The sequence below is a fragment of the Idiotropiscis lumnitzeri genome, chromosome 14 (genome assembly GCF_059441095.1).
Source record: "Idiotropiscis lumnitzeri isolate Australia: NSW breed Sydney's pygmy pipehorse chromosome 14, RoL_Ilum_1.0, whole genome shotgun sequence".
Classification (NCBI taxonomy): domain Eukaryota; kingdom Metazoa; phylum Chordata; class Actinopteri; order Syngnathiformes; family Syngnathidae; genus Idiotropiscis; species Idiotropiscis lumnitzeri.
The window spans coordinates 6,519,446-6,544,220 of NC_142404.1; the positions used below are offsets into that span (position 1 = coordinate 6,519,446).

The 24,775-nt window shown below is 41.7% G+C and overlaps 2 protein-coding genes across 9 annotated transcripts in view; one reads left to right on the plus strand and one right to left on the minus strand.

Annotated features, from left to right (window-relative positions):
- The first annotated feature begins 1,287 nt into the window (after window positions 1–1,287).
- On the plus strand, window positions 1,288–4,300 carry rpl8 (ribosomal protein L8). Its single transcript, XM_088315391.1, has 6 exons — window positions 1,288–1,392; window positions 1,856–1,999; window positions 2,064–2,205; window positions 3,626–3,844; window positions 3,916–4,031; window positions 4,109–4,300. The coding sequence occupies exons 2-6, from the start codon at window positions 1,862–1,864 to the stop codon at window positions 4,265–4,267; spliced, it is 774 nt and encodes a 257-aa protein (XP_088171517.1). The 5' UTR covers window positions 1,288–1,392; window positions 1,856–1,861; the 3' UTR covers window positions 4,268–4,300.
- A 1,928-nt stretch (window positions 4,301–6,228) lies between these two features.
- usp9 (ubiquitin specific peptidase 9) overlaps window positions 6,229–24,775 on the minus strand; it is a 38,167-nt gene continuing 19,620 nt past the window's right edge. For 3 of the 8 annotated variants that reach the window (XM_088314362.1, XM_088314363.1, XM_088314361.1), the window contains exons 21-47: window positions 23,847–23,996; window positions 22,846–22,966; window positions 22,603–22,733; window positions 21,428–21,706; window positions 21,208–21,333; window positions 19,499–19,636; window positions 19,251–19,417; window positions 19,035–19,143; window positions 18,786–18,956; window positions 18,572–18,718; window positions 18,159–18,366; window positions 17,688–17,908; window positions 17,423–17,610; window positions 17,176–17,349; window positions 16,879–17,020; window positions 16,032–16,788; window positions 14,856–14,979; window positions 14,558–14,783; window positions 14,339–14,468; window positions 14,038–14,223; window positions 13,411–13,631; window positions 13,236–13,324; window positions 11,808–11,964; window positions 10,943–11,155; window positions 9,250–9,279; window positions 8,864–8,962; window positions 6,229–8,155 (exon numbers count right to left, since the gene is read on the minus strand). In XM_088314362.1, the coding sequence (XP_088170488.1) occupies window positions 7,898–8,155; window positions 8,864–8,962; window positions 9,250–9,279; window positions 10,943–11,155; window positions 11,808–11,964; window positions 13,236–13,324; window positions 13,411–13,631; window positions 14,038–14,223; window positions 14,339–14,468; window positions 14,558–14,783; window positions 14,856–14,979; window positions 16,032–16,788; window positions 16,879–17,020; window positions 17,176–17,349; window positions 17,423–17,610; window positions 17,688–17,908; window positions 18,159–18,366; window positions 18,572–18,718; window positions 18,786–18,956; window positions 19,035–19,143; window positions 19,251–19,417; window positions 19,499–19,636; window positions 21,208–21,333; window positions 21,428–21,706; window positions 22,603–22,733; window positions 22,846–22,966; window positions 23,847–23,996 (4,962 nt within the window). In that variant the 3' untranslated portion in view covers window positions 6,229–7,897. The remainder of the gene's footprint in view (window positions 8,156–8,863; window positions 8,963–9,249; window positions 9,280–10,942; window positions 11,156–11,807; window positions 11,965–13,235; window positions 13,325–13,410; window positions 13,632–14,037; window positions 14,224–14,338; window positions 14,469–14,557; window positions 14,784–14,855; window positions 14,980–16,031; window positions 16,789–16,878; window positions 17,021–17,175; window positions 17,350–17,422; window positions 17,611–17,687; window positions 17,909–18,158; window positions 18,367–18,571; window positions 18,719–18,785; window positions 18,957–19,034; window positions 19,144–19,250; window positions 19,418–19,498; window positions 19,637–21,207; window positions 21,334–21,427; window positions 21,707–22,602; window positions 22,734–22,845; window positions 22,967–23,846; window positions 23,997–24,775) is intronic. The other 5 variants (XM_088314366.1, XM_088314364.1, XM_088314369.1 and 2 more) reach the window with 3 other exon arrangements.

Sequence of the window (24,775 nt, forward strand, 5' to 3'; positions counted from 1 at the left end):
GGGCAAAAAATTAATTGGCATACTTTTAGGCTAATGTTAAAGCATTATGGAAATAGCCAAGGGTGCGATTCGAAGTAATCAGACTCAAGATGCAGGTACAAGTAACAATGATTCCAATAGATTACCAATCGATCACCATCTTTCGTAGTTATAGATTTTGTAGTGAGTGTAGCAGCAGCAAGAGGGAAAATTGCATAGCGTTCCATCTATTTCTGTGGAATAATTGTCTCACGTGTTAAATTGTAGAGAATAATTCTCTGTATAAAATACTGACAAATGAAAGCACTTTATTTTTGCGAAACCTTGTCCATAAAAATGCAAATCAAACATAAATGTGAAATGAAATAGCCCCAGTCACTATTAATTACTAATGGCGCATTGTGTTACAAAGCCTGCGTTGTATAGAGATCCATGTATGTACTAGTTTATAGCTGTTTAGTGTGTTGAATGAGTCCGTGAGTTTTAAAAATGTCCTACTGTGTTAGTGGTCATTGAACACACTTCCAGTCTTTAGTTTTTCTTTTGTTTCTCTTGAGGAAACCATCCATCTATACCTTGCCACTTAAATTTGATCCCACATAATAAAGCCCACTTCCTCAATCCTCTCCCTTTTAGTTTGTGTTCGATTACTACAGAGCCCCTAAGGTGACATGAAAGTTAAAAAAAAATTGCACTCCCACGCAAAAAAACAACAACTTTGCGTTCCCTCGCAGTTTGCGAGATAATGCATTTTGTATTGCACGGGAATGTTTTTAATGCGCGTTTATGTACTATCGGGTCGTCTTCTGGACGCGCTTAATTTAATTACAATGAAATTTGCTTGAAATACAAAAACATAAAATCAGTGCTTGATTTTAAAGACGGCTTCAAACAAGCGAAAGAAATTTGAAGAAAGTGCTAAAAAGCACATCTTAACCGCAAGAAGCGTACCAAGTCCTGAATGATTCTTGCCACAGCTGACAAATAGAGGAAACGAACTGCCGGCATGACCCGGAAGTACATAAACGTGCTTTTCCCTCGCCCCCAAAAAACAAACAAAATGACAACATTCCAGTGCAAAAATAATAATAATAATAATAATAAAACCTTTGCATTATCTCGCAAACTTTGCGAGGGAATTTAACACTGCAAGGCAACGCAAACCTTTATGTGAGGGAACACATTTTTTTTCAACTTCCATGTCACCTTCTCTGTATTTTTCCTAGCTGAAAGTCGGAAAAGACCGATGTCTCACCTTCATCAAATGCAGCATAAATTACCCACACACGCACTATGACTGCGTTTGGTAATAGCTCAACATGCCTACATTTCCCACAAGCCCCGTTGCCGATTTTTCCGGAAGAAAACCCTTGCTCATGCCTGCTACTTCCTCTTTCCGTCAACGGAGTTTAGGTAGGTTAACTTCTGCATCGTTGTGGTTCTCTAATCTGTTGCAAACCACGACTTTATTCAGTCATCCACCATAAATGAACATTCAAGACGATGCCGAAAACCTTAACGCACTTAAAATATGGATTATTTTGTAACCATAACCCTGCAAATTATTGGTTTCAAGTGATGTGTGTGGCTCAGGGGTGCTATGGCGTCGCTGTACTGTGAGCGAGCAAAGTTGCAGGGCGCCCCGTTAATAGATGCAGTTGCTTAAATATGTCATGTTCTCAAACGTCACCTTTGCCATAAATAAGCAAATTTATTGTCAAATTACTGGTTTCGAGTATCGGAACTTGTCGAAGAAATGTGGCAGCCTCCAGACCGACAGCTAACTTGTGGTAGCCGGCAATCAATATGAATCAATGGCTCTTGTTTTGATAAATAGTGTTTGTTTTTTTTTCATTTTATTTTTACTGTCTCCCAGTTCACGATGGGACGTGTGATCAGGGGACAGAGAAAAGGCGCGGGCTCAGTGTTTAAAGCCCACGTCAAGCACAGGAAAGGTGCCGCAAAACTCCGCCACATTGACTTCGCTGAACGCAATGGCTACATCAAGGGAATCGTCAAGGTACGTTCGGGAATCCATTTTTGGGTCGGCGAATTTGGAAGTGACGTTGCCTGCTTCTCTTCAGGATATCATCCACGATCCTGGCCGTGGTGCCCCCCTGGCCAAAGTGGCTTTCCGTGACCCGTACCGCTTCAAGAAGAGGACGGAGCTCTTCATCGCTGCAGAGGGCATCCACACGGGACAGTTCATCTACTGTGGCAAAAAAGGTAAGAGGAACAATTCACATGACATAAAAAAAAATAGCTGTTTTAGGTCAATTTCCCCATTGTGGGACTAATAAAGGACATCTTTATCTTTAAAGGTGGTTATAGGGCTGAGTGATTTGGCCCAAAATCGTATAAAAATGTTACAGTCATAATTTATTTCTTTATAGGTTCATTATATACACCATTAGAGAAGCTAAATTGGTAACATAGATAAAACAAATATGAGTTTGGTTAATATTGTGCAAATCTTTATTCAGAATTAAATATTAGGCCTTCCCTAGTGCATAGTAGTATGCACACAAAATAATGCTACTTTAAAAACGATACAACTGGCTTTAAATTGAGTTTTCTATATTGCTTTCAATTATTGTGCCCACGGAATAATGAGCCTTTACAATTCTGTCTTCAACTATAGTAAGGAAAGTAAGCCTGTTCAATTAGATGAAACGGATCTCAAACGTCACAATGAAAAATCAGCATGCAAATAACACAACCTTGCTGATGGATTGGGTTGGATAGTTAATGCACAATGTTTCAGGTTTTTTAGTGCAATGCACTTCTTGTACAAATGCTTTCTTTGATTAGCAATTTTTATATATCCTGTACCACTATTACTGTTAGACATTGCGAATGTCTCCAATATGGGATGACTGAAGCTACTTTTTAAAAAAATATTTATTAAATAGCTAATATACTTTTCATGTTATTGCCCCCTCTCCTCTCTATTGACATGTGGTGACATTCTGTCATTACTGGTTTTCAGTGGCTGTTGTCGTTATTCAGTATTGTTTTCGCCCTGTTGCTTAAGTTGCTTGATATTTGGTTCAAAGTTGGTTACTCCTCGCTGTAACACGGTTTTCGCCCAGCTTATCTGACAAGTGCACTGTAGCACACAAGCACTTATTTCTGCATTTTGTAAGTTTTTTTTTTTTTTTGATTGCTTAGCAATTAGCATGGCTTGCCGTCATTCTCTGCAACTGACCGTCTCTATGTGATAATACTACTTGGTGCCGTGTAGCTTTTTAGCTGCCAGACACCGGTTGCAAAAGTGAACTTTTGCCTTTGCATCACGTTGAGCCACGTTCGCTATCCAGCCGCAGATCATGAGTAGATGGAGGAGGCTTTGCTAGTGTGCGACAAGCATTCAACAATGGAACACTGTGTGAGGTGACACAAGCATTCAATTTAAGCATTTGTGCCATTTAACAGTGTTCATTGTAGAGGATACAAAGACGTAATCAGCTCAGTTAACTATTTTACGATACAACTTGATTTATCAGGTGACCACACTGAAATTGAATTGTGTACAATTTGGCTAGATATATATACACAATATTGTTTGGACACCAAGGTGGGTGCTGTGTTCATTTGATATGAAATCCATGAGATCACCAGTCACTTATTGTGTTCGGCCTCACAGCCCAGCTGAACATCGGCAACGTCCTTCCTGTGGGCACCATGCCTGAGGGTACCATCGTCTGCTGCTTGGAGGAGAAGCCCGGTGACAGGGGCAAGCTAGCGCGGGCCTCCGGAAACTACGCCACCGTCATCTCGCACAATTTGGAAACTAAGAAATCCAGAGTCAAGCTGCCGTCTGGCTCCAAGAAAGTCATCTCCTCGGCCAACAGAGCCGTCGTTGGTGAGGATTTGTTTACGTGGATCACGATGTCCATCAATAGGTTATTGTTAATTTACTTATTTTGTGTGTAGGTGTTGTTGCTGGTGGCGGTCGTATTGACAAGCCCATCCTGAAGGCAGGTCGCGCCTACCACAAGTACAAGGCCAAGAGGAACTGCTGGCCTCGTGTCCGTGGTGTGGCTATGAACGTAAGTGTCCTTGCGCCACATCCTGGTCTGATGCTTTCCTTTGTACGTGAGCTTATCTTCTGCTTCACCGCACATAGCCTGTTGAGCATCCCTTCGGTGGTGGTAACCATCAACATATTGGGAAGCCCTCCACCATCAGGAGAGACGCACCCGCTGGTCGCAAGGTCGGTCTCATCGCTGCCCGTCGTACTGGCAGGCTGCGTGGAACAAAGACCGTCCAGGAGAAGGAGAACTGAGTTTGTTCAAAATAAAACAAAAACTGTTCCAAAGCATGGTCATTTCATTGTTTTTTCTGGGCCATTTTGTGTATAAACTTTCTGACCTGTTCATTCAAATAGAGATTCCTATCAAAGTGATTGGTGTAATACAAGTCAGAGTCTGAATTCAATAAAGCACTCTTTTGTAACTGTACATACTTTTGGGAAAGACTACCCAACAGTTCAAAACATTTGAAGAAAATGCATTGCTTTTTTTGAGGCCACAACAATGCAGGACGAGGGGTAGGGTTGATTACTTGTGGCTGTATGGAGGTGTCTCGTAAGCTTTTTCCCCGAGTGGCCAAATTCCGTAAAATACAAATGAGTGAGTGCGGATGGTTGTTCGTCTCTGTGTGCCCTGCAATTGGCCTGCAACCAGTTCAGTGTGTCCCCCGCCTACTCTCCGAAGACAGCTGGGATCGGCTTCAGCACCCCCGCGACTAGTAAGAAGAAGCGGTACAGATGGATGGACAAGTTCATGATAGGGGTGACGGCAATGAACGGATGTACATTGATTTTAAATACTTATATTTCTTACATTTTGTTTGAAGTTTTTGGTAGGCATTTACAATTTTAGTATGTTATCTTTGCCATTGGCGGCACAGTCGACTGGTTTGCACGATGGTCTCAATTCAGAGGTACAGGGTTTGATTCTGGCTCACACATACCAAAAAGAGGTCAATGACTGGATGTAGACACAAGTTATGATAGCATGTCGCAGCTAGCTGTCATGCGTATTAACCATCCGTAATTTTTGTTTTGTATAGACGCCGTTGAATGATACATTCTTAAAGGGACACTTTTATGTGCTTAACATTGGCACTTGTATAATAGGTTTGCATGTAAAAATGACATCACTACTAACATGCTATGTAGAAGGGCTGTCAATATTAAAACGTTAACTCAAGATTAATAAAAAAAAAACGTAATTAAATATTTTAACTGTTTTATTTAAAAAAACAACTTGCATATCTTGAACAGCCAAATTCTAATACTGTACCATATCAGTACATCTTTAATAATAATAATATTGCCTTTATTAGTCACACAATGGGGAAATTCGAGATTCGAACCCAGGCCTCCTGGGGAGACTGGGTCCTGAACGCGGCGCCTTAGACCACTCGGCCATCCTGGCAGCACATTATCTCGCAACAAAACACTCAGCTCAGGTTACCACTGGGCCTTCTAAGCCAGAAGTTGCTCGAGTGTGGTGCTTAATGTACTGTTTTACTAAGTATTCAAGGGTAAAAAAAAAGCTACTGCAACAGTCTTTGATTTAAAATAAACTTCATAATTGGTGATTTTACATTAATTACAATATATTATTCAAGTAAATACCTGTTAAAAGCTTCACAAAAATAGTTGTAGAAAAAATGTGATTAAGCACAATATATACACGCGCACACACACACACACACATATATATATATATACATACATATATATATATATACATATATATATACATACATATATATATATATTAGGGCTATCAAAATTAAAGCGTTAACTCAAGTGATTAATCCCAATTTTTTTAACTCAGTTAAATATTTTAACTCAGTTTGGTTTACCTCAAAAATAATTTGCATACTCTGCAAATATTCTGCCATATTAGCTGTACATCTTTAGCACGTCTCAGAACAAAACTACTACTTTCCCAAGGCTGTACCTGGAGAAAACCCACGCATGCGAAGAACATGCAATGTCACACCATGTTACCTTTACTAGAAACTTTTTTTTTTACTGTATAATACAATTGTATTTGTGTATTGCATTTCATGAGTGGAAGCAAAGGGTGAAAAACATTTGAAGTTCATATTAGGGTTGGTGGTACATTTTATTACAGTGATGGTTTATTTCTACGTCAGATTTTAGAGGCTAGGTGGGTGTCTAAAAACTTTCCACCTCTTTAAGGTTAGAGGAGTAAACATGAAGCAGACAAAGATTCCATGTTCTTTATTTGCTAAGGGCGCAATGCTTTTTTTTTTTGTTATATTTCTGTGCACAAAAAAACCTCACAAAGTGAAAGTCCACATCGCGACTGTAGCTCCAGAATTCAACGTCACACCATGGCCAAAACAAAAGTCGGCAAAAAACAGGGCGCAGATTAGAACTCTGTACAGTCTATATCTTTTTTAAAAATAACAAAAGGACAAAAATGTTCCTTTTAAATCAAATTCTATTTTTTAGTGAAATACAACAAAATAAATTCTATAAAATAAGAGCAAAATATTTAAATATAATACGGTGGGCAGAATATTTTCATTTGCAGGAGTATTTGGTATGTTTTAGACAAAAAAAAAAAAAAGGAAAAAAAAACACATTCAAGTTACCAATTAAATACAGTATTTACTGATGTTTACCTTTTTACTACAGAATCACAAGTTAGTTGCAATGTAACTAACCAGCTGCTATTTCTAAGCACCACCTCCCGTGTCGCCCCCTGTGGTCACCGAGCGAGATGGGTGAGACTGGTTGGTGAACCCCAACAGGAAGCGGGTCTTGTCTAAAACGATTCGTGGGTATGGGGACTCCACAGAAGAGACGGAGGTTAATCCACGCCGTCTATGATAAACCACAAAGATGGCCACCAGTGCAGCGATTCTGTTGCGTACGTTTTCTGTGGACAGGGCGGGAATTTTTTTTTTTAGTTCTATTAAGCTGTCTATCCCACCGGCAAATCTCCATTGCCAAATGTGAATGATTACATGTGCAATTGAAAAGCCACTTAGTCGTACATTGGTTCAAAAATATTGCCCTCACTGTAGATGAGTAAAAAAACAAAACAAAAACAAAGAGTAACGCATCCCCTGTGGAGATGTGGAGTAAGAACAGATTTGCTTTAGGTTGTTATGAACGTCTTCCCTCGGGCTACACTATTCTGGTGAGAAGCCATGCTAAATGTTACAGCATATTGACTGACTGAGCTTTGAAAAAAATATTTATGGGGGGAAAAAAAAAAAAAACACAAGAGAAAAAAAAAAAAAGGCAATGATTTCTCTGACCAAATGTTGCTTGAACTGCCTTTTCACATCAAACAGCGTAAAAGCCCACCCGATCGTCAAACAAACTCGACACCCGGGGAGCTAATGAATAACAACAACATATTAGTGAGAATAACAAACGCATCCTTCGCCGTCTTCTTCTACAGTTGAATGACCGATAAACCATCCCATTGCTGGAACAAACTCTTACCGCGGAACATGGGCGATGAAAACAAGTCTTTTGTTTTGGGGCGGGGGGTCTTTTTCCATATAGTATCTATTTTAGTCATCAGTATGATCTGCAACCTCTTTCCCAACAGCGAAGCACAGCGAGTGATGCTACTGGGCGATCCCAACAGTCACGAACATGAACATTATGTACACCTTTCATCATCATCATCATTATCACCATCATCGCCAGCTCTGGGTTAATTGTTTTTTTTTTTTGTTTTTTTTATTATTTAGAACTCTCAAATCCACTCCCTCCGCTTCTGCGGCGTCCTTGCTGGCCACGCTCTAAAAACCAAAGAGAGCAGAGGAGGAGTAAGGAGAGCGGGTCGACAGAGGCTCCAGGCACAGCAGAGGAGGGAGGTGGTGGTGAAGGAGGCTTCAGGGCAAGGCGGCGTTACTCCTTAGGAAGGGCAGGAGCTGGGGTGGAGGCGGGGGCAGGGCCCGTGCCGGGTGCCATCTCCTCCGTGCTCTCCCAGTTCTCTTGTGCTCTCGGGCCGGGGGCGGGGCCACCAGGTCCGGAGACGGGGGCTGGACCCGGAGTTGGGGCCTGCGTCGGGGCCGGGGTCGGTGCCGAAGCGGGGCCGGGACGCTGAGGGTTGTTCATGTGCTGCGCGGCGGGGCCGGTGTACGGCTGCCCGTGAGGGTGGTTGTTCTGGAGAAGAGAGAATACATAAAAAATATATTCTAAGAGTAGGATGTTTATCCGAGAGGATGCCTGTTTTTCTAGTATTCGTGGAGATAGAGCCTACGCCCTGTTGCGAATAATGCAAAAACTCAAGCTACAATTGTTTTTTTTGTTTTTAAATCGCTTGCATCAGGGATTATCAAATTGTGGTGATGTGGGTTCCCCCCAAATTTTACCATCTTAGCTCAACCTACCCTTAAAGAGAATGTTATGTTGATGTAGTATGTACATAAGAGTCCACTGCATTTTAGAACAGTGAACATTTATTTTAGAACTGTGAATAGTGTCAATTGTCTTTGCCAAACAATTCAAAAGCATTTTGGAACTACTCACGTCTGCTATTTTTTTGCTGCCAGAATCTCTCGAACTTAACCTCAGACCACCACAATGTGTTCAATTTCAGATTCTATTCTTTCAGTTGTAATCTGACTACCTGTTTTTTTTTAACAGTCAACATGTACTGAATTGAAACTAAAACCACAAAAGCGTTATCAACCAAACTGTGGATTCTGTGCACCATTTCACCTCTAATATATGCACGTCATAATTTTGTGGATTGGATTATGAGACCACAACAATTTTACCAGTGTCATGTAATTGTATATTACACAACACAATTTGCATAGTTTATTTTGATCAATTGACCATATGATTGAAAACAGCACTGATGAGTACCTGCTGAAACTGTGTGGTTCCTGGAGAGTGCGGGTACAAAGAGGTGTCCTCAGGTGGGGACGAGTCTTGATCGTCAGGGGCTTCCTGTTCATCTGGCTCCTGCAAACAGGACAGGAAAACAACACAACTATTGACTGCATGCACCCGTGTGATACATGAGATCAACTTAAAACTATGGGAATGATCAATCAATTCCAACACTGACTTACACAAATAACCACTTCATTCATACACATGATTCTGTATCTAGCTTTGGCCACAGATGACTAATCAGTTTATAAGAAAATTAAATATTGTGTGGGAGGTCAGTTCATTACCACAGTAACCCTTAAAATACCACCAGTAATTTGACTTTTTCCTTATGTTGTGGTGCCTGGAATACTGACCTTCCCTGGGCTTCCCTGAGTACACTTGAGCTGTGTATGAAATATTACAAGAAGCATGTCACTCCACTGGATTTATTAAAAAAAAATAAAAAAAAACACAACAAATGCAACTAGTTACAATCACACACACAAGGCTCACTGTATTTGGGGAGGGGAAATAAAAGGCCAATTGGCGTGGCTACTGAACACTCTGCAACTCAATTCACCTACCCAACATTTTCCATCATGCATTTCACTCCATGTCTAGCGCTTTAACTCATTTAACATTTTGGGGCACGTTATGCTACAGAGCAGAACCTACAAAGTCCAACTGCACAACAGGGGTACGGTTTGGCTGGATCAAAATTTAACAGAACTTCAAGCTGTCGTCACAATGTGATCAAGTGACTTCAGCTGTGAGTAAAGTGCGACAGAAAACATACAACAGCAAATTAACTTGCACCCAGGAAATAGGTTGGCTGCTGAGTAGAGTGTGAGATCGAGACAATTACAGTGGATTTCAAACAAGGGTCGTCAGACCCTCTGAGGTCCATGAGCCTTAGCTTAGGGGCCCACAATTTTTTTTATTTTACATATTTTTTTTATTATGTTGTGTGAGAATGCCCAACTGCCCCCCCTCAAAAAAAAAAACAGAACAACAACAAACGAAACTAATTTCTAGTCTGTACTTATCTTTGTGACAATAAAAAGTCCTGATATCATTGTGACATCACAAAAGTGACACGCCTAAATGGATTAGTCATAACTAAAGGTCAAAATAGAGACCCCCCTCAAAAATATAGTTCAATTTGAATAAGAATTAACATGTCATCTTCAGAAGAAAGTGTAGTCTTTTAGTTTTATGACAAATTTCGTTTTAATTTTTTTAATTCACTTTTTGAAATATCACTCTTCCTTTGTAATAATTTTATTATAATATTATAATGATTACATTTTTGGAATTATATTTTTTATTGTAATGACTTCTTTTGAGAAATAGTGTTCTTAAAGGATCGGTGCATGGCAAATCACCCAGTAGGTTCAACCAAAGAAACTTTGATTTTAATCAAACTTGGCGTACTTGTTTTGTTTGGTGGTTCGTTAGATATGGGACAATCGCAGGAGGCGTTTAGGAGCTACAGCTGGTCAAATGTTGAAATTTTCAGAAAAAAAATGGTGTCCACCTTCCTTTGAATTCTTAGAACTCAGGTCCATCTTCACAAAACAGGTTTTGTCGGAAAGAGAATTTAACAAGAATCCAAATTTGAAGGGGTTCTCGGTTTACACCAATATGACAGGATGTTTCTTAAAGAAGGGTGGCATCTTGATTAAAAATTGTTTGGTGGAACACCCGAGAATCTCTTTTTCTCCCAAATTAGCGCTCTGTTTACATTTACGGGTGTTATTATGTCAACATTTTGGATCCTTTCTGAGTGGATCCAATTCTCTTCTGAAATTTGAACAACTTCTCTAACTGGATGACGACTTTGGAGGTTCCACTGTATGCTATAATGAACATACAAATTTATAGGTAAAAGGCTCATAATATGATTGTAGCCTCGATAGGTCTTGTGTGTGTTTGTTATAAACACCAACACAGTTTTGGTAATATATGGCCTGCCAACATTGTATATCGTTAATGCCGTGTAGTAATCCAAGCATCTACATGCACAGTGTATCCTAACAAGTGTGGGTTGGTGTGCCAGGTTATTACCTCCTCAGGACAAAGTTCACAGGCCTTGGCAAGGGTCATGCGTGCGCTGTGCGAGCGCTCCAGGAAGTAACCGTTGGACGTTTCATTGCTCTGCACCGGGGGTGACCAGTTGTTGTAGGTGTATTGTGGGTTGCCGGAGTACGGCCTCCTCTCGAGCTCATCGCCGAGCCACTCAACAGCCCACGTCCACTTTCGCTTCAGGTCTCCGTTACTCTGCGTACATGCCACAGAAATGAATAAACAACCCCTTTGTATTTAAAGTGTAATGGCAGTCTGGTTTAATAATTACACTTGTGTGATCCAATTAACAGGACCCAAAAGAAGCACCTCGGCTTTCCGACAATATGAAAATCAGCTGGAACTAGCCTTCACTTGTTCATTCCACACTACTATGTAAATCTGTCAGAAAACAAAAATCACCAACAGGAATTAATTGTAATCGCAGTGCACTTTCACAGCACTGGAACATTTCGACCAGTGGTGTCAACCATAGAGCCCGCGGGCCGGTTCATCAGCTCATGAGCCATGGGGAGATGAGCAATTTGGGCCAGCAACGGACATTCGGCTCAGTCTTGTACTTTTTAAATATTATTTACTTTTTTAGCCCCTGAGCTAAAATTAGTTGGACCCCTCTGATTAGACTCTTCAATATACTAACATGCATGTTTCTGGACTGTGGTGAGTCAACAAAGAGTATCCTGCGACAACCCAGGCACAATGAAGAAAACATGCAAACTTCACAGAAAGGCCCGAGAAGAGAAATACAGAACCTCAGAACTGTGAGGCTGATGTGCTAACCACTACGTCCAACATGCCGCCCAAGTTTATATTAATCGGTATTTGTCATTTATGTGATCAGGTATACCTGGAGGATCTGGTAAGCCACGGAGCAGTTGCTGAAGAGGGCCACCATGCACTTGATGCACTGGTAGGCCCGTTTCTGATAGTGGTTTTTGGAACGCTGGATGGTGTCAAAGAGACCATCCCTGTCATCGGGAATTCCCTTCAGCACATTATGGATCCTACACCACAAAAACACAGTGGAAAGCATTACTAATAATCATTGCGGTTTGCTTTTTCAACATTCAACCAATCAGTGTATGGGATTGTTGGTGCCAAGAGTCAAAAATCCACATTGGACTACTAGCCAGTTAAAATAAACAGATTAACAGGTGATGATGTTTAGGTTAAGCGTCTTGTTAATAAACAAAAGTAAAAATCTGGATGTGAGGACCAATGCTTTGCTTCTTCATTATTCTTGCCATCGATCAATGCGACTTAAGGTTTGTTAGTATTAGTGAAGACTCTACTGTCTCCCTGCAACTCAAAGTAAAGGAACCCTTTTTTGAGGACAAATATGTAATGTATGTTTTTTGACAATCGATGCTCGTTTTGAGATGCTAAAATAATGCTACCATTCATGTTTTGGGATGTAACTCCAACATGGAGCATAAATAGTTGGGCTTGGGGGCTGCTCACCGCATAATGTGCAGAGCAGACATTGTACGTGGTCTTTTTTTGTGCTAGCTTGTGCGTTTAATATTAGCTCAATGCAACTGAGACACTTAGCATCTTGACATGCATCAAGAGTTCAATTTAACGGATAGAAGCCTGTCACTTTTCAAAATAAAATACTGTAATGAATTGTGTTGTGGTGGTGGTAACAGTTGTTTTTTGCTGACCTATGTTATGACCCAGTTTTAAGAATGCATAATCCCCTTTGGACACAAGGCGGAACGGGGGGGGTGTGAGAGAAGGGCAGTGTTGTTGGCGTCTGCTACGGCCCACAGTAGCCGTGTTGTAAGAATAAAAGGGAGATAACTAAACTAACATCGTATCTTCTGAAGAAGTTACAATACTTTTCAGCCTCAAATAATTAAAAACCCAGAAGCACTAAGTGTGTCTGTTTTTTTCCTTTTATCTGTGCAGCCCGGTTCAAAGTGGCCCGCAGCCCTGTGGTTGGGGACCACTGAACAAGAAATAGTAATTTACTGAATGATGGCTTGTTAACATTAGCGTGTCAATAAATGTTCGACATGAGGACGAACGACTCTCCCTAAATCATTATTGAAACAAATAAGCAGAGCACTTGTTCCAGCATTTGACCAATCATAGCCATCAAAGTGCATTCCAACAAAATCAAAATATCCATTCATGAATTGTTTGTCAGATGATTGCTTTACAACACCAGAGAGTTGTAGTGTTAGGGGGCATGAATACAGTGCAAGACACACTGAAAACTTAAAAACCCGACAACCAATATCCATTTCCCATCTTGGCAATCAAGTCTGACCTGTGCGTCTGCCAGGAGTCCTCAATGAGTAGGATCTGTAGCAGCAAGTCCAAGTGAGGCCTCAACTCATAGTTATAGGAGTATGTCACCTGCGCACAGCCAAACACACACTTCATTTGCGTCCTCATGCAACCAATAGGGAAATCCTGGAGGCGGTGGTTATTTTAAGTTTTACCTGCCATAGTAGCTCCCTGAGCACAGTGGAGGAAAACTGGGGGTTCTCCCAACAGCTGAAGCGTAGCAGCTTCACTGTTTCCTCAGAGTTGCTGCAGTCCTCGATGATCTTCTTCACGTAGTTGTTCCTCACAAACAGGATCTCAGCCACGAGCTGCTGCACCAGCATTACCGGGGCCGTCAGGTTGGTGTCCCCATAGGGGTTAGGCAGTGGGGGGTTACCTGCAAAGATGGGTGAGCAATTATCACAATGTGGGAAAATCTCAAGACTTTTTCATCTTTTTTCCCCCCCTTGTGGAGCCCTCAGCTCAAAGCTCTGGCAACACAGCACAGAAGCTTCGAGTGGCTGGTTTGTCAGTCACCACATCCTGAGCAAGGATGATGATCCTCATAGGGCACTTGAATTAGACAGCGTTCCCCCTTAACATTAGATTTCTCTGGTATGAATCACGTGATGGCTTGGCAATATTTTGCAACACAAAAGAAAAGTAATAATCCAAGCTCTTAATGGATGGATTTAAGCATGCAAGTAGGAATTAGGGTTGGATTGTTTTGCTATCAGACCGAAGAAACGGCACTATAGTGGAAAACGACGAAATACACAAAGTTTAAAGAGGGAGACGCTCACCGTCGATGGAGGACTGCATGCGCGAGGACACGTCACAGCAGCGGACCAGTTGGGACACCACTGTGTAGAGCTTGCCCAGTTCGGCGTATTGGTACTTGATGGGGGGGCCGGGGCCTTCGTCCAGCGCCACTAGCATAAACGTGGCAGGCACATTCAGCTTTAGCAGCTGGGTCTTTTCTGCCAAGCCTATGTGGGGAGGAGAAGGAAAATGGTGGGAGGAAAAACATGGAATGTATGAAAAGATTGCAGTAAATTCAGTCAGTGACAAGTGTACATGACAGGGGTGCTGTACGCTCCTTACCCAGATTGGCATACATGACAAATAAATTGAAGTACTGTTGTAGGTGACGGCCATGTTCAGAAAGCTCTCGTCTGAGCAAGTTGAGGACAGCTCTTAGAAGGTGGTCGCTAAGACTGAGGTTATCACAGCCCTAATCAACATGAAATATAATTACTTTGTAAGTGCATCAAGCAAAAAAAATCTCAAATCATCATAAAGGCCACGAACAAAAAGCTGAACCTGAGCGGATGTTCCAGGTGAGGCTGTGGGGGAGGGGCAGGGGCCGTCTTGCAGCGAAAAGTGAGCGATGAAAACTATGAGCTTGGCAAAGGCGCCGCGCACCTCAGGACTCGGGCACTCCAGCAGGTACTCAGAGAAGCGGTTGGGGTAAGCAAACAAGACGTTGTGTGCAAACCAGTAGCGTACATTCTTACTATGTCTCAGCAGGATGCAGAGCGCGTCATACCTAACAATAGAAAAGGCCTGTTTAGAGAAGGACAAAATGGAGAGAGAAATAATGCGGACAGACTGTGCTCACCAATCACTGGCAGGACCCCTGACTACTTTCTTGGTGTGGAAGCCTGTGCTAAAGAGGAAGCGAGCAGCCAGCTGAGCACTGATCATAGCAATCTCCTCTGCCTCTGGCAGAAGGTGGTCTTGTCCTGACAAAGAGAAAGCGCAAGGCTTGGTACAGCTGTATAAAGCATTTGAGAATGCCTATTAAAAATCAATTAAAACAATATCCATTTAAGGTGTTTGTTCAAGTTTACGTGAGAGAGTTTTTTTTTTAGGTTTAGCTCCTTTGCTGGTTTTTATCTTAGCTTTACGGATGCCACAGCGACTGTGCATGTGACGTCTTCTGCGGTAAAGAGGTTTACTGCAAAACATGGTGATCAGTCATAGGTAATTAAATCACAACCACTATCCGTATTTTTCCTTAAGATAAAAGGAACGGGCTAAGGAATCAGATTAATGAAGAGGCTGCTATTTGAAGACTTTTCTTGAAAAAAAAAAGCTGTGGTCACCATCTGTATGACAAAAGTTGATTGTGATGAACCAACATCTGCTTTCAAATATTTAATTTCCTGTGCAGATAGTATGCCGTAGCTAACGCACTGTGGCGTGAGTGAAGTTCTCGGCAGCCAGGTCTTACTGCTAGCCTCCATGAATTCTTTATCTGTATGATCTTTTTCAGAAGTTCATTTAAGGATCATGAACACACACAACACAGTGCAGTCATCGTGTAACTAGGACGAGAATCACCATCAGACGATATATCATTTCCACATAAGAAACCCGAGTTTAAAACTCTCTATTTGTTATGAACGAAAAATTACTGGAATGCCATCAATGTCCTCACAATATGGATGCTTAGTTTTGTACTTTGCAGTTTACAACATGTGGTCATCTGAAACACTATGCTCGGGTGGGTGGTGATATTTTGATTAGCAAAAACTATTCAAATTGGCTCAGCAGTTAACCATATGTCAGTGAACAAACAATAGCAGTTATTAATAGAGGCAAATTCACCCAATTATAACGTTTTTGGGAAAAAGGTGCTCTCTATTAGACCTAAAATTGATGGACAAGATGTCCAATACAGGGAAAGTCACTACTTGAGCTGTTTATAATGTGCCCACACAATGCTTCAAAAGGTTTTTGTGTCTACTGGTGTTGTTGTGGTGATTAAGCATTGCTCCGACAAAACACATACCTGGAGGAGGGTTTAAATAGACACTGTTACAGGTCAGAAGTTTCTTAATGAACTGGAAATATTCCAGGCTGTATTGCATTCGGTTGTGCATAAATTGGACGTTCTGCTTGCGGACGCTGCACTCAATTACACCAGGCATCTTGACCTGATGCGGCTTGGCGGTGGAGATGGTCAACTCCGAGATGTACTTGACAAGCTCACTGTCCTTGTGTAGGGAGTCCATGCGCTCATAAAAAAGGATGTAGGCATTCCACCATCGTTTCTGTCTGCGGTACGACATCTTTTTCATCATGTGATCAAACACCTCGCCCATGTATTCGCCGCCAAAGCACTGGTTCTTCATCTCCTCCTCGTCATCCATCTTGCACTCCGTCACGTCACCGTCGTCAAACTTATACCAGCGGTTCTTTTCGCCATCGCCGCCATTCCTTTGGATGATGTACGAGTAGTAATGTCCACCGCTGGCCTGGCCCGAGTGTACCAGCACCCCCACCAAACGGTACTTGGAGCTGCCTACAGGAGTCGGTTCCGAGGGCTCATTCTGCTGGATCACTTGGTTCTCCGGGTTGACGTCATCACCCTCAATCTTGGCCACGCCGGCTACCGTGTACGGCTCCATGTCCAACTCCCTCGGGAATTCAAAGTAGTCGTTGAACTTGATGGCACATTCCCGCTCCCAATCGTAGTCGAACCGCTTTAGTTGGATGGCAAGGACCGGCGGTAGCTTCTTGATCAGAAGACGCTTGACTGTGTCCACCTAAATGGAAATACATTTTTTTTATTCAACATTTCTAATTGAAATGAGCCAATTATACCACAAACATAAAAACATGTTCCCCTAGCTTACCTTCTTATTACACTTTTCACAGTGGTATGCATTTGCTCCCTCCAGTAAATCTCCTTTGACGTACTGTTCCATGGAGTCCAAAAGGTTCTGGTGGTTTCGAATGTCTACATTAAGTGTTGTGAATGACTCCTCACACTCATATCTAAAAACAAAAGGTAGTGAAAGGTCATTTTTTGGGGGAAACAAGAACCCAGAGTTTTCACCACAAAACAATCTGTCTCACAGCACATCAAATTGTTTGGGATTCTACATCAAGTGACAATAGGTACTCCACAGAGATGCAAAAACAAGATTCACCTGTGAGGGCATCCCTGGCAGATCTTCTGATCAGCAAAGGAGCCTCCTAGCACCTTGCTGAGCATAGCAGGATGACCCAAGGCTTTCAGTGCTTCATCCAGACTATCCACCAAAGAATTGAAAAACTCTAAAGCATCATGCTGCTCTCTTAGATTCACTGGCTCACCCCATAACCTGCAGGACCAGAAGTAGAAGGCACTTGAAAACATTTCCAAACCAAACTAGTGTAAATGACTGAATTGCATACCTGAATTGTTTCCAGAAGCCCCTCGGGACATAGTACTGAAGTCTGGAGGCAGCCAGGTGGCCAAAGATGACCTGCAGGTGACGCAATACTCCAATGTTGTACTCCTTCCTGTCTTCGGCTTTACTGGCAGGCTTATCGTCAAACTGGTGGTGATAGCTGAAGACCTCATCACGAGGATCAACGTTTGTCTGTTGGAACAAAAGCTGAATTCCACAATTCCGTATTTGGCCCACAAAACATAATAAACTGAATTAACTGTCAGTACCTCATTTTCCTGCTTTTCATCACCCGACATGTCATCATCCACATCGGTCCCAGTGCCTTCAATGGCCAGAATGCCGTTACGAATGGGAGGAATCATGTACAGCTGCTGAATGACAGAGTTCATGTAGCACGTGGCCCCAGCGTTCTTCAGACCCACAAAGCCTTTATTGGGCCGTGGTCCCACAGGAGGCAGGTACTCCCACTCTGTCAACGTTTCACAGCCTGGAAAGAGAGAAGGAAGAGCTCAAGTGGGACAAAGCTCAAGACAAGTGTTCCCAACCAGAGGGTAGGGACCCAGATTGTCATGGTAAGAGTAGACACAACTGTGGCTTCTGTGCTCTTTATTTTTGGTTTGCAGATATAGCAATACACAATATGGGGTAATTAAGGGTTGATACCAGTGAGATATATTTGTTATCGGACTTGAGTAGAAAGAAATGTGGGGAAACCCAGTTTTAAAACATTGACTTACCCAAGTAGTACATGTCTGTGAGCGTGTCGACAATCTGCTTGAGGTTGCGGAAGCAGCCGACAGCAAGCGCTACCAGGAGCTCAAAGCCAGCGTTGATTGAGGCCGGGGTGCTGCACACTGGGATTGCCTGCTCTGTGGGGAACTCCCCAGTTTTCATGTACTGCAGGTAAACGTTTGACGCTGGGAAGATGAAGTCGTCAATCAGCTCCTGATAAGGAAAAAAAAGTGTTATTAACCATATAATACTTGTTGGGAAGCAACCCTTGTATTAATCACATCAGGATTCAAGAGCTGCCTTTGATACAGACTAAAGACGCCAAGGAAGATGTAAAAAATCCTGACTTTTATTTAACAATTCCCTTAAGCTCATGAGCACAAAATGCAAATGTGATGACAAGACCGAGCAAGTGTACCTTAATTAAGTTAGCTCCTCCCTTCTCACAGCCAATGTAATACTTCTTCTCAGGAGTCTGGAAGGCTAGAAGCTCCTTGGTGACGCCAAGGTGGCCTTCCAAGATGGTTTCCTCCACACCGGTCTCCCCTGTCCTCTTGACTTCATCCTAGAAGATAATTAACATTAGCTCACGGTCTCAATGGCGTCATTAAAAAAACGAATCCCATGCTAACCTGAGACAAGACAGGATAGCCTACCCTTATCCTTTTGAGCCAGTCAATCTCATTGTTCAGCAGCACCTCAGCATTTGGCAGGTTGATGTTGCTGTTGTAGGCATAGTTCAGGAGATGCCGCAGCAAAGTAAAGTAGTCCCCGGCATGTTTAGCACGCTCCTTAGCGGTGGTCTGTACACAGGAAAGGAGAGTAAGGGTGCAGTCAGGAGCTGGCCAAGGTGCACGACATGTTTTATTGGCGTTACTCACCCCTAGAACAGTGAAGAGAAGGGTAATGAAGAAGAGGAGGGGTCGGTGGCCCATGCAGCACCTGGTTGCCATCAGGAAAAACTGCTCCTGGGCCATCTGACGCACAGATCTGTCAAAAGCACAAAAAACATGCTACAAAAAACCCCTGCATGTCAACCTATTCTGCTCCCATGTAGTCATTTATGCTTAACATCGCAAACACAATGGTTCACTTACTTGCTGTGGCAGTGTAGCAGCAAATCTATAATGAAAGTTTGCCAAGCCCTCTCCTTACTTAGGGTGTCAAGGGCTGTGGGCATCAAGGCAAAACACAACGTCATGACTTCCAAGGCCTCGCAACACACCTGCTCGTCTTCACCATCTGGTTCCTTAGCCGCGTTCGTCTGATAAGAGCAAATATATATTTTATAAAACGCAATTGCCATTGAAAAGATCTTAGTCAGGCTAATTTACAGGATATTTACCTTCTCGTATATCTTGCTGATATCTTCATTAGAACTGAAGACAAGCTGCACAGTGCCACAGCCTGAAGCCCAAATTATTTTCTGTACCGCTCGGATGACACAGATGTCAGGAATAGATTTTGATGTCTGAAAAAAATTCTGAAAGTACCACAACAAAACATTTTTTAAATCCAGATTAATATTAGCAATAAAAAAAACATTTTTAAAAAAAGTCATGAAACAACCTGGGGAAAGATGGTGCCCCGAGAAGTTTATTGAAAAATAATTGGACCATACTGTCACGTTCAACCAGTGTGTATGCTCTAATTAGCATCACGTGTCTATGCAGAGTTTTGATGACATACTTGGTTTGACCCACACTGAATATGGACAACATAATGTGTAGGGGATTGTTGGCTCAGGAGATAAGAAAGAAAATCATAGACAAGCACATTACACTTTCGAAGCGCGTTCCTTGCACCTACTCCTGGATGTGGCTGCAGGAGGAAAACTGATTACAAGTCGAAGAGAGGGATAACACAAATGGTAACAAATTAGCCCGGAGCAACCGTCCAAGAAATTAAAGGTGAACGCCAAGCTCAAGGTGCATCAGTGTCAGATTGCACCATCCGTCATTGCTTGAGCCAAAGTGGGCTTCATGGGAAATGAAACTTAAAAATAAGTGATTAAAACAAACTGCATGTTGACAAGCCACAATGATTCTGGGACAATCAGCTCCAAGTTCAGGCAAGCATACAGAGAAAGGACACTGCTCTTACTACGAAACACTGCAATGTTTCTGTTAGATTATTGAGCCGCTTTAATGCACCAGGGACAGGGTGTGTTGATTCTACTCATGGTACAAGACCATCTCAAGACTATCAAGGTATTGTAGAGACAAATGTGTTGGCCGGTGCCAAAAAGCTTGGTCTCAGTTGTAGGTCATGAGGATGCCAACAGGACAATGAGTCAAAACACATTGGAAAACACCCAAGAATGTCAAAGAGCATTGGAAAATTCTAAAGTGGCCATCTATGAGCCCTGATTTAAAACCTATCGAACATATGTGGAAGGATCTGAAATATACGGTCTGAGGAAAGCGGCCTTCAAGCCTGAGACAACTGGAGCAGATTGTCGATATCTGCTCGAGTGTCACCCAAAACACTTGCTGAGAGGTGCACAAGTCACATTAAAAATTAAAAAAGTTGTTAAATTGCAGTAATTCTTTTTCTTAAAAAAAAAAAAAAAAGTTAAGCATACCATCATTTTTGTCTAGGCCTGTTTTAGGTCCTTTTTTTCTTTAATAAATAATTCGATTGACCACAAAGCGTAAGCAATATTAGATTTTCAATGGTTACATTTTCTGTATGTTTTATTTTCTTACCCTTTCATAATGATTTTTCTTCCATTAACAGAGGGGTACCAACAATTTTATCCAACTGTGTAGAAATGCAACCACCTTTTTCTGCTCCAAATAAAATAATCAAAAACCACTGTAGTGTTTACATTAAATTGTTGATGTTTGCATAAACCGTTCCTGATGATGAAATGATAAATTATCGAATCATTCAGCAGTTAAATTTGACTCTCGGCAACTCCCTGAGTCAGGGGTGCCAACCATCAACCCACCCAGCCATCAAATTGACAACATTAAAGTATCTTTGTAATTGTGTGTATATTCACATTTCAACCCTCGTACAAAATGTATTCATTTGATTCTTTGGAGTTACCTCATCAGAAATCTGCTGTGCCAGGCGGATGGCTACATTGCGCAGCATACATTCTGAGGCAGGATTTGGGATGTTTTGCAGGGCACTTTGCAGCACCAGAGCCTGATCATGAGTGGCCTGATTAATCTGCGGCAAATTAGAGAGTGAAGAAAGATTACCATCAGTACTTTGCATCCAACAATTGGCAACCATTCATGAGTTTTCCAATCTGAAGGCTTACCGGCGAAATGGGGATATTTCCCTCAGCGTTGGGCTGGCAGGCCTCCGCCACCGCTTTCACGTGACCAAATCCTACGGCCGTGAGGAGGAGTTTGGCGATTTTTAGCGCATTGAGGTAAGCCCCGCGCCGCGTCTCCATGTCGGCTGATGGCAGGAAGTTGTTCCGGGTAAGCATGCTCAACACGAGCGGCAAGCCACCGCTCTTCAAGAAGTTGTACTGGAAGTCACTAGCATCCTCGCCCAGAGTGGCGCTGGCCGGCATCAGCAAAGCATACACAACCTGGAACACAGGCAGTAACAGTTAAAATGTCCAGGGACCCCACAGTCATTACAACAGCCGATCCGGCATCTAGTTCAGTTCGGAAAACTACAAACTGAAAAGCCTTAAGACTGCGTAAGCTCACGTAACTAACAAATTGAAAAGACAAGTTTCTCCCGTATTTACATGGTGATGACGTTAAGATGAATTTCTCTCACAGGGTCCACCATTAAGTCTTTAAAGCCACGTTTCCACGGTTATTGATGCTACACTACTCAACAAAAGCCCAGTCTCCACCGACAAATGTACCCGACGATACTTGACTCGCTTTTTTTGCGACCTACTCCTTTGTGGGTCCAAACATAGAACCGTGAATTATGTTGGAATCTCTATCACGATCGAAAAGCATAACAGCAAGTCAACCAATGTATTGCTTAATTAAAAAATAAAAAAAGGGGGGGGGGGGGGGAAAGGTTTTGGAGTGGCACAGTTGAAGTCCAGACTTCAGACCGATTTAAATGCTGTGGCACAACCTTTATAGGTCACCCATTTGCAGGAACCCTTCAGTGTTGGAAGACTGGCCCAAAATATCTCCAAACAGATGCGAAAGATTCATTGCTTGATTTCAGTTGATGCTGCTGTGGGGGCCCAACAAGTTAAGTTATTAGGTTTATGGGGAAATCACTTTCACAACGGGCCATAAAGATTTGGATTTGTTTATTCTTTACAAATAAAAATAGTATAATAAAAAAAAAACTAATGATTAGAGTCAAAACTGCATTTTGAATTTACTTGTGTTGTCTTTGACTAATATTTACATTTGTTTTGTGATGAAAACTTAAGAGTGGAAAAACGAGCAAAAACATACAAAATCACTAAAGCAGCAAACACTGTATACACTTTCGATGGAGTTGTACCTCAATGAGGTAGAGCACTTGTGAGGGTGAGGGGCCAAAGAAACGAGAGTCCAGTGAAGGGCTGAGGCTGTTCTCCCCGAGCTTGGCATGGTCTAAACACACAGCACGCAGGTTCTCCACAGTAGTGTTATCTGTAGTTAAAGGAAGGAGGGGGTGTGTGACACACACAGTATATAATTTAAGTTTTACACTTCCCGCAACTGAAAAGGCAAGTTGATAAGGAAAGCACAGCAGAACAAGTACCTGGAGGCATGAGTTTCATGAGAACTCTTGCTCCGTCTCTAAGTAGAGGCATGTTGAGTTGGCAGCCCAGGTCAGCTACTTGCCACAGGAAGGAGATGTAGCGCAGGTGCAGCGACATGATCTGCCAAACGGGAAAAGTCACTAAGAGATGCTCTTCGAACAGCATGACATTCAAACATCAACTTTTAAAAAGTAACCATGTACAAACCAAGGTTTAGTAAACGAAAACTAATAAAATAACTGAAACAAATTGAAAAACAATTTCCATTAACAATATAAAATAAAAAAACCAAAATGATTTAGAAAAATAAAAACTGAAACTACATTTTACGTTGACAAAACAATAATTGTAGAGAAAATGAGCTTTGTTTTCATCTTTTGGCAATTAATTTTATACACGAGTCTTTGGAGTTGATTTTAAAATACTTTTTTTTATATTAATGGCACGGACGATTCCTGGAATAAGAAAAGGCCGAACAGTCTTGTGGGAGTTTAGTCCTCTTAATGATCGTTGCACAAAAGCGACATCATTTAAGCAGCGGCCAATAATGCTAGGTCAAAAGTGCTTTTCTTATTTGCTTCCTACATGAAAAATATAAATGCGGTCTATAAAAAAAAAAAAGGTACACTGTACATCCAGGTTTAATACTTGAACAGAAATTAAACCCGCAAATCAACTTTAGAAGTTTTCAACTTTGCAAAAAAGGCAACCTAGCTTTAGAAGCGGCATGCACTCACTTTCAAAACCGTAACCCTGCTTTATCAAAATGTTTTGAGATAATATTTTTGTTGAATTTTTACAGCAAAATACTTAACATGTTTTTTTTTTAATTTTAACTTTAAAAAACAAAAACTTATCCCAAAACTGTGATTTTGAAAAACTAAAACTAAAAAACTAACAAACCCGCCCTGAAAACTAATTCAATACTAAAACGAAACTCAAAACTAAATAAAAACCAAAATAAAATTCCAAAACTATAATAAGTCTGGTACAAACTCACCACACCGGGAAGACAGCTCTCTACTTCGGGGTTGGGCCCATCGCCGTAGTGGTTGCCATGGTTACCAGGTGAACCAGTGGAAGAGTCGGACGAGCTATCCGGGCTGGAGGGCATGTTGGTGCTCACCTGAGTTAGCTTGGCTGTGATCAGCTTAAAAAAAAGATGACAAAATTATTAGGCTTCAAGCAATCAGGGTTGAAAAATGCTTTGGAAAAAAGAACTGAAACCCCAAATATTCTTGAAAAAAAATTATAAATATAACATGCAATTTTTACATCTCATTCTCAGAAAATGCAAACAAAAAAATTCAGACATGGAGGTGGTTGTGACTTTTGCTATCTTGGTTCAACAGTGGTAAACAAGTCCATATAGTAACCAGCGACATCAAGTAGCCTACGTCGGCTCCTTTTTCGCTTTTATTGGAAGATGGCTGTGTTGTTCAAGTCCTGGTGCCCGCAGACCGTAATGATTATTTTGACTTGCATTGTTAGTCCTCTTTTTGCCTGCCGTGCATTTGATGAATATGACATTCGAAGCCTTTGGGCTCCAGGGTAGCTGTACAGATTTGCCACTATCTTCGCAAACTCCATTGACTTAATATGTAATTGGGTGACGAGAAATGACCACAGTATCGCTCGTATCCTTGTTTAGCAAACGTTTCGTGAATCACATTTACTATAAGACGTTGTCTCAGATTTGAGTAAGCATTCAATGGTGTAGAGAAAGTTAAAAAAGCAAAAACCTCATCAAGTGATGTTTGTTAGAAATGGATCCATGGGGATGATAGCTGTAAGCAACATTTTTTGGGGTAATTTTGACTGAATTGGGACAACATTTTTAGTGCCAAAATAGTTTTATAACATTTTTGTTTGTATAATGTAATAATGTAAAATGGGTGTCTAGCTCAATAAAGGTTGATAAACTCTGTC

Bases quoted from the DNA above. Each gene is read 5' to 3' on its own strand.
- rpl8 (XM_088315391.1), top strand. From the start codon at position 1,862: ATGGGACGTGTGATCAGGGGACAGAGAAAAGGCGCGGGCTCAGTGTTT. The intron at 2,000-2,063 runs GTACGTTCGGGA...GCTTCTCTTCAG, and splicing joins ACATCAAGGGAATCGTCAAG to GATATCATCCACGATCCTGG. The intron at 2,206-3,625 runs GTAAGAGGAACA...TCGGCCTCACAG, and splicing joins CATCTACTGTGGCAAAAAAG to CCCAGCTGAACATCGGCAAC.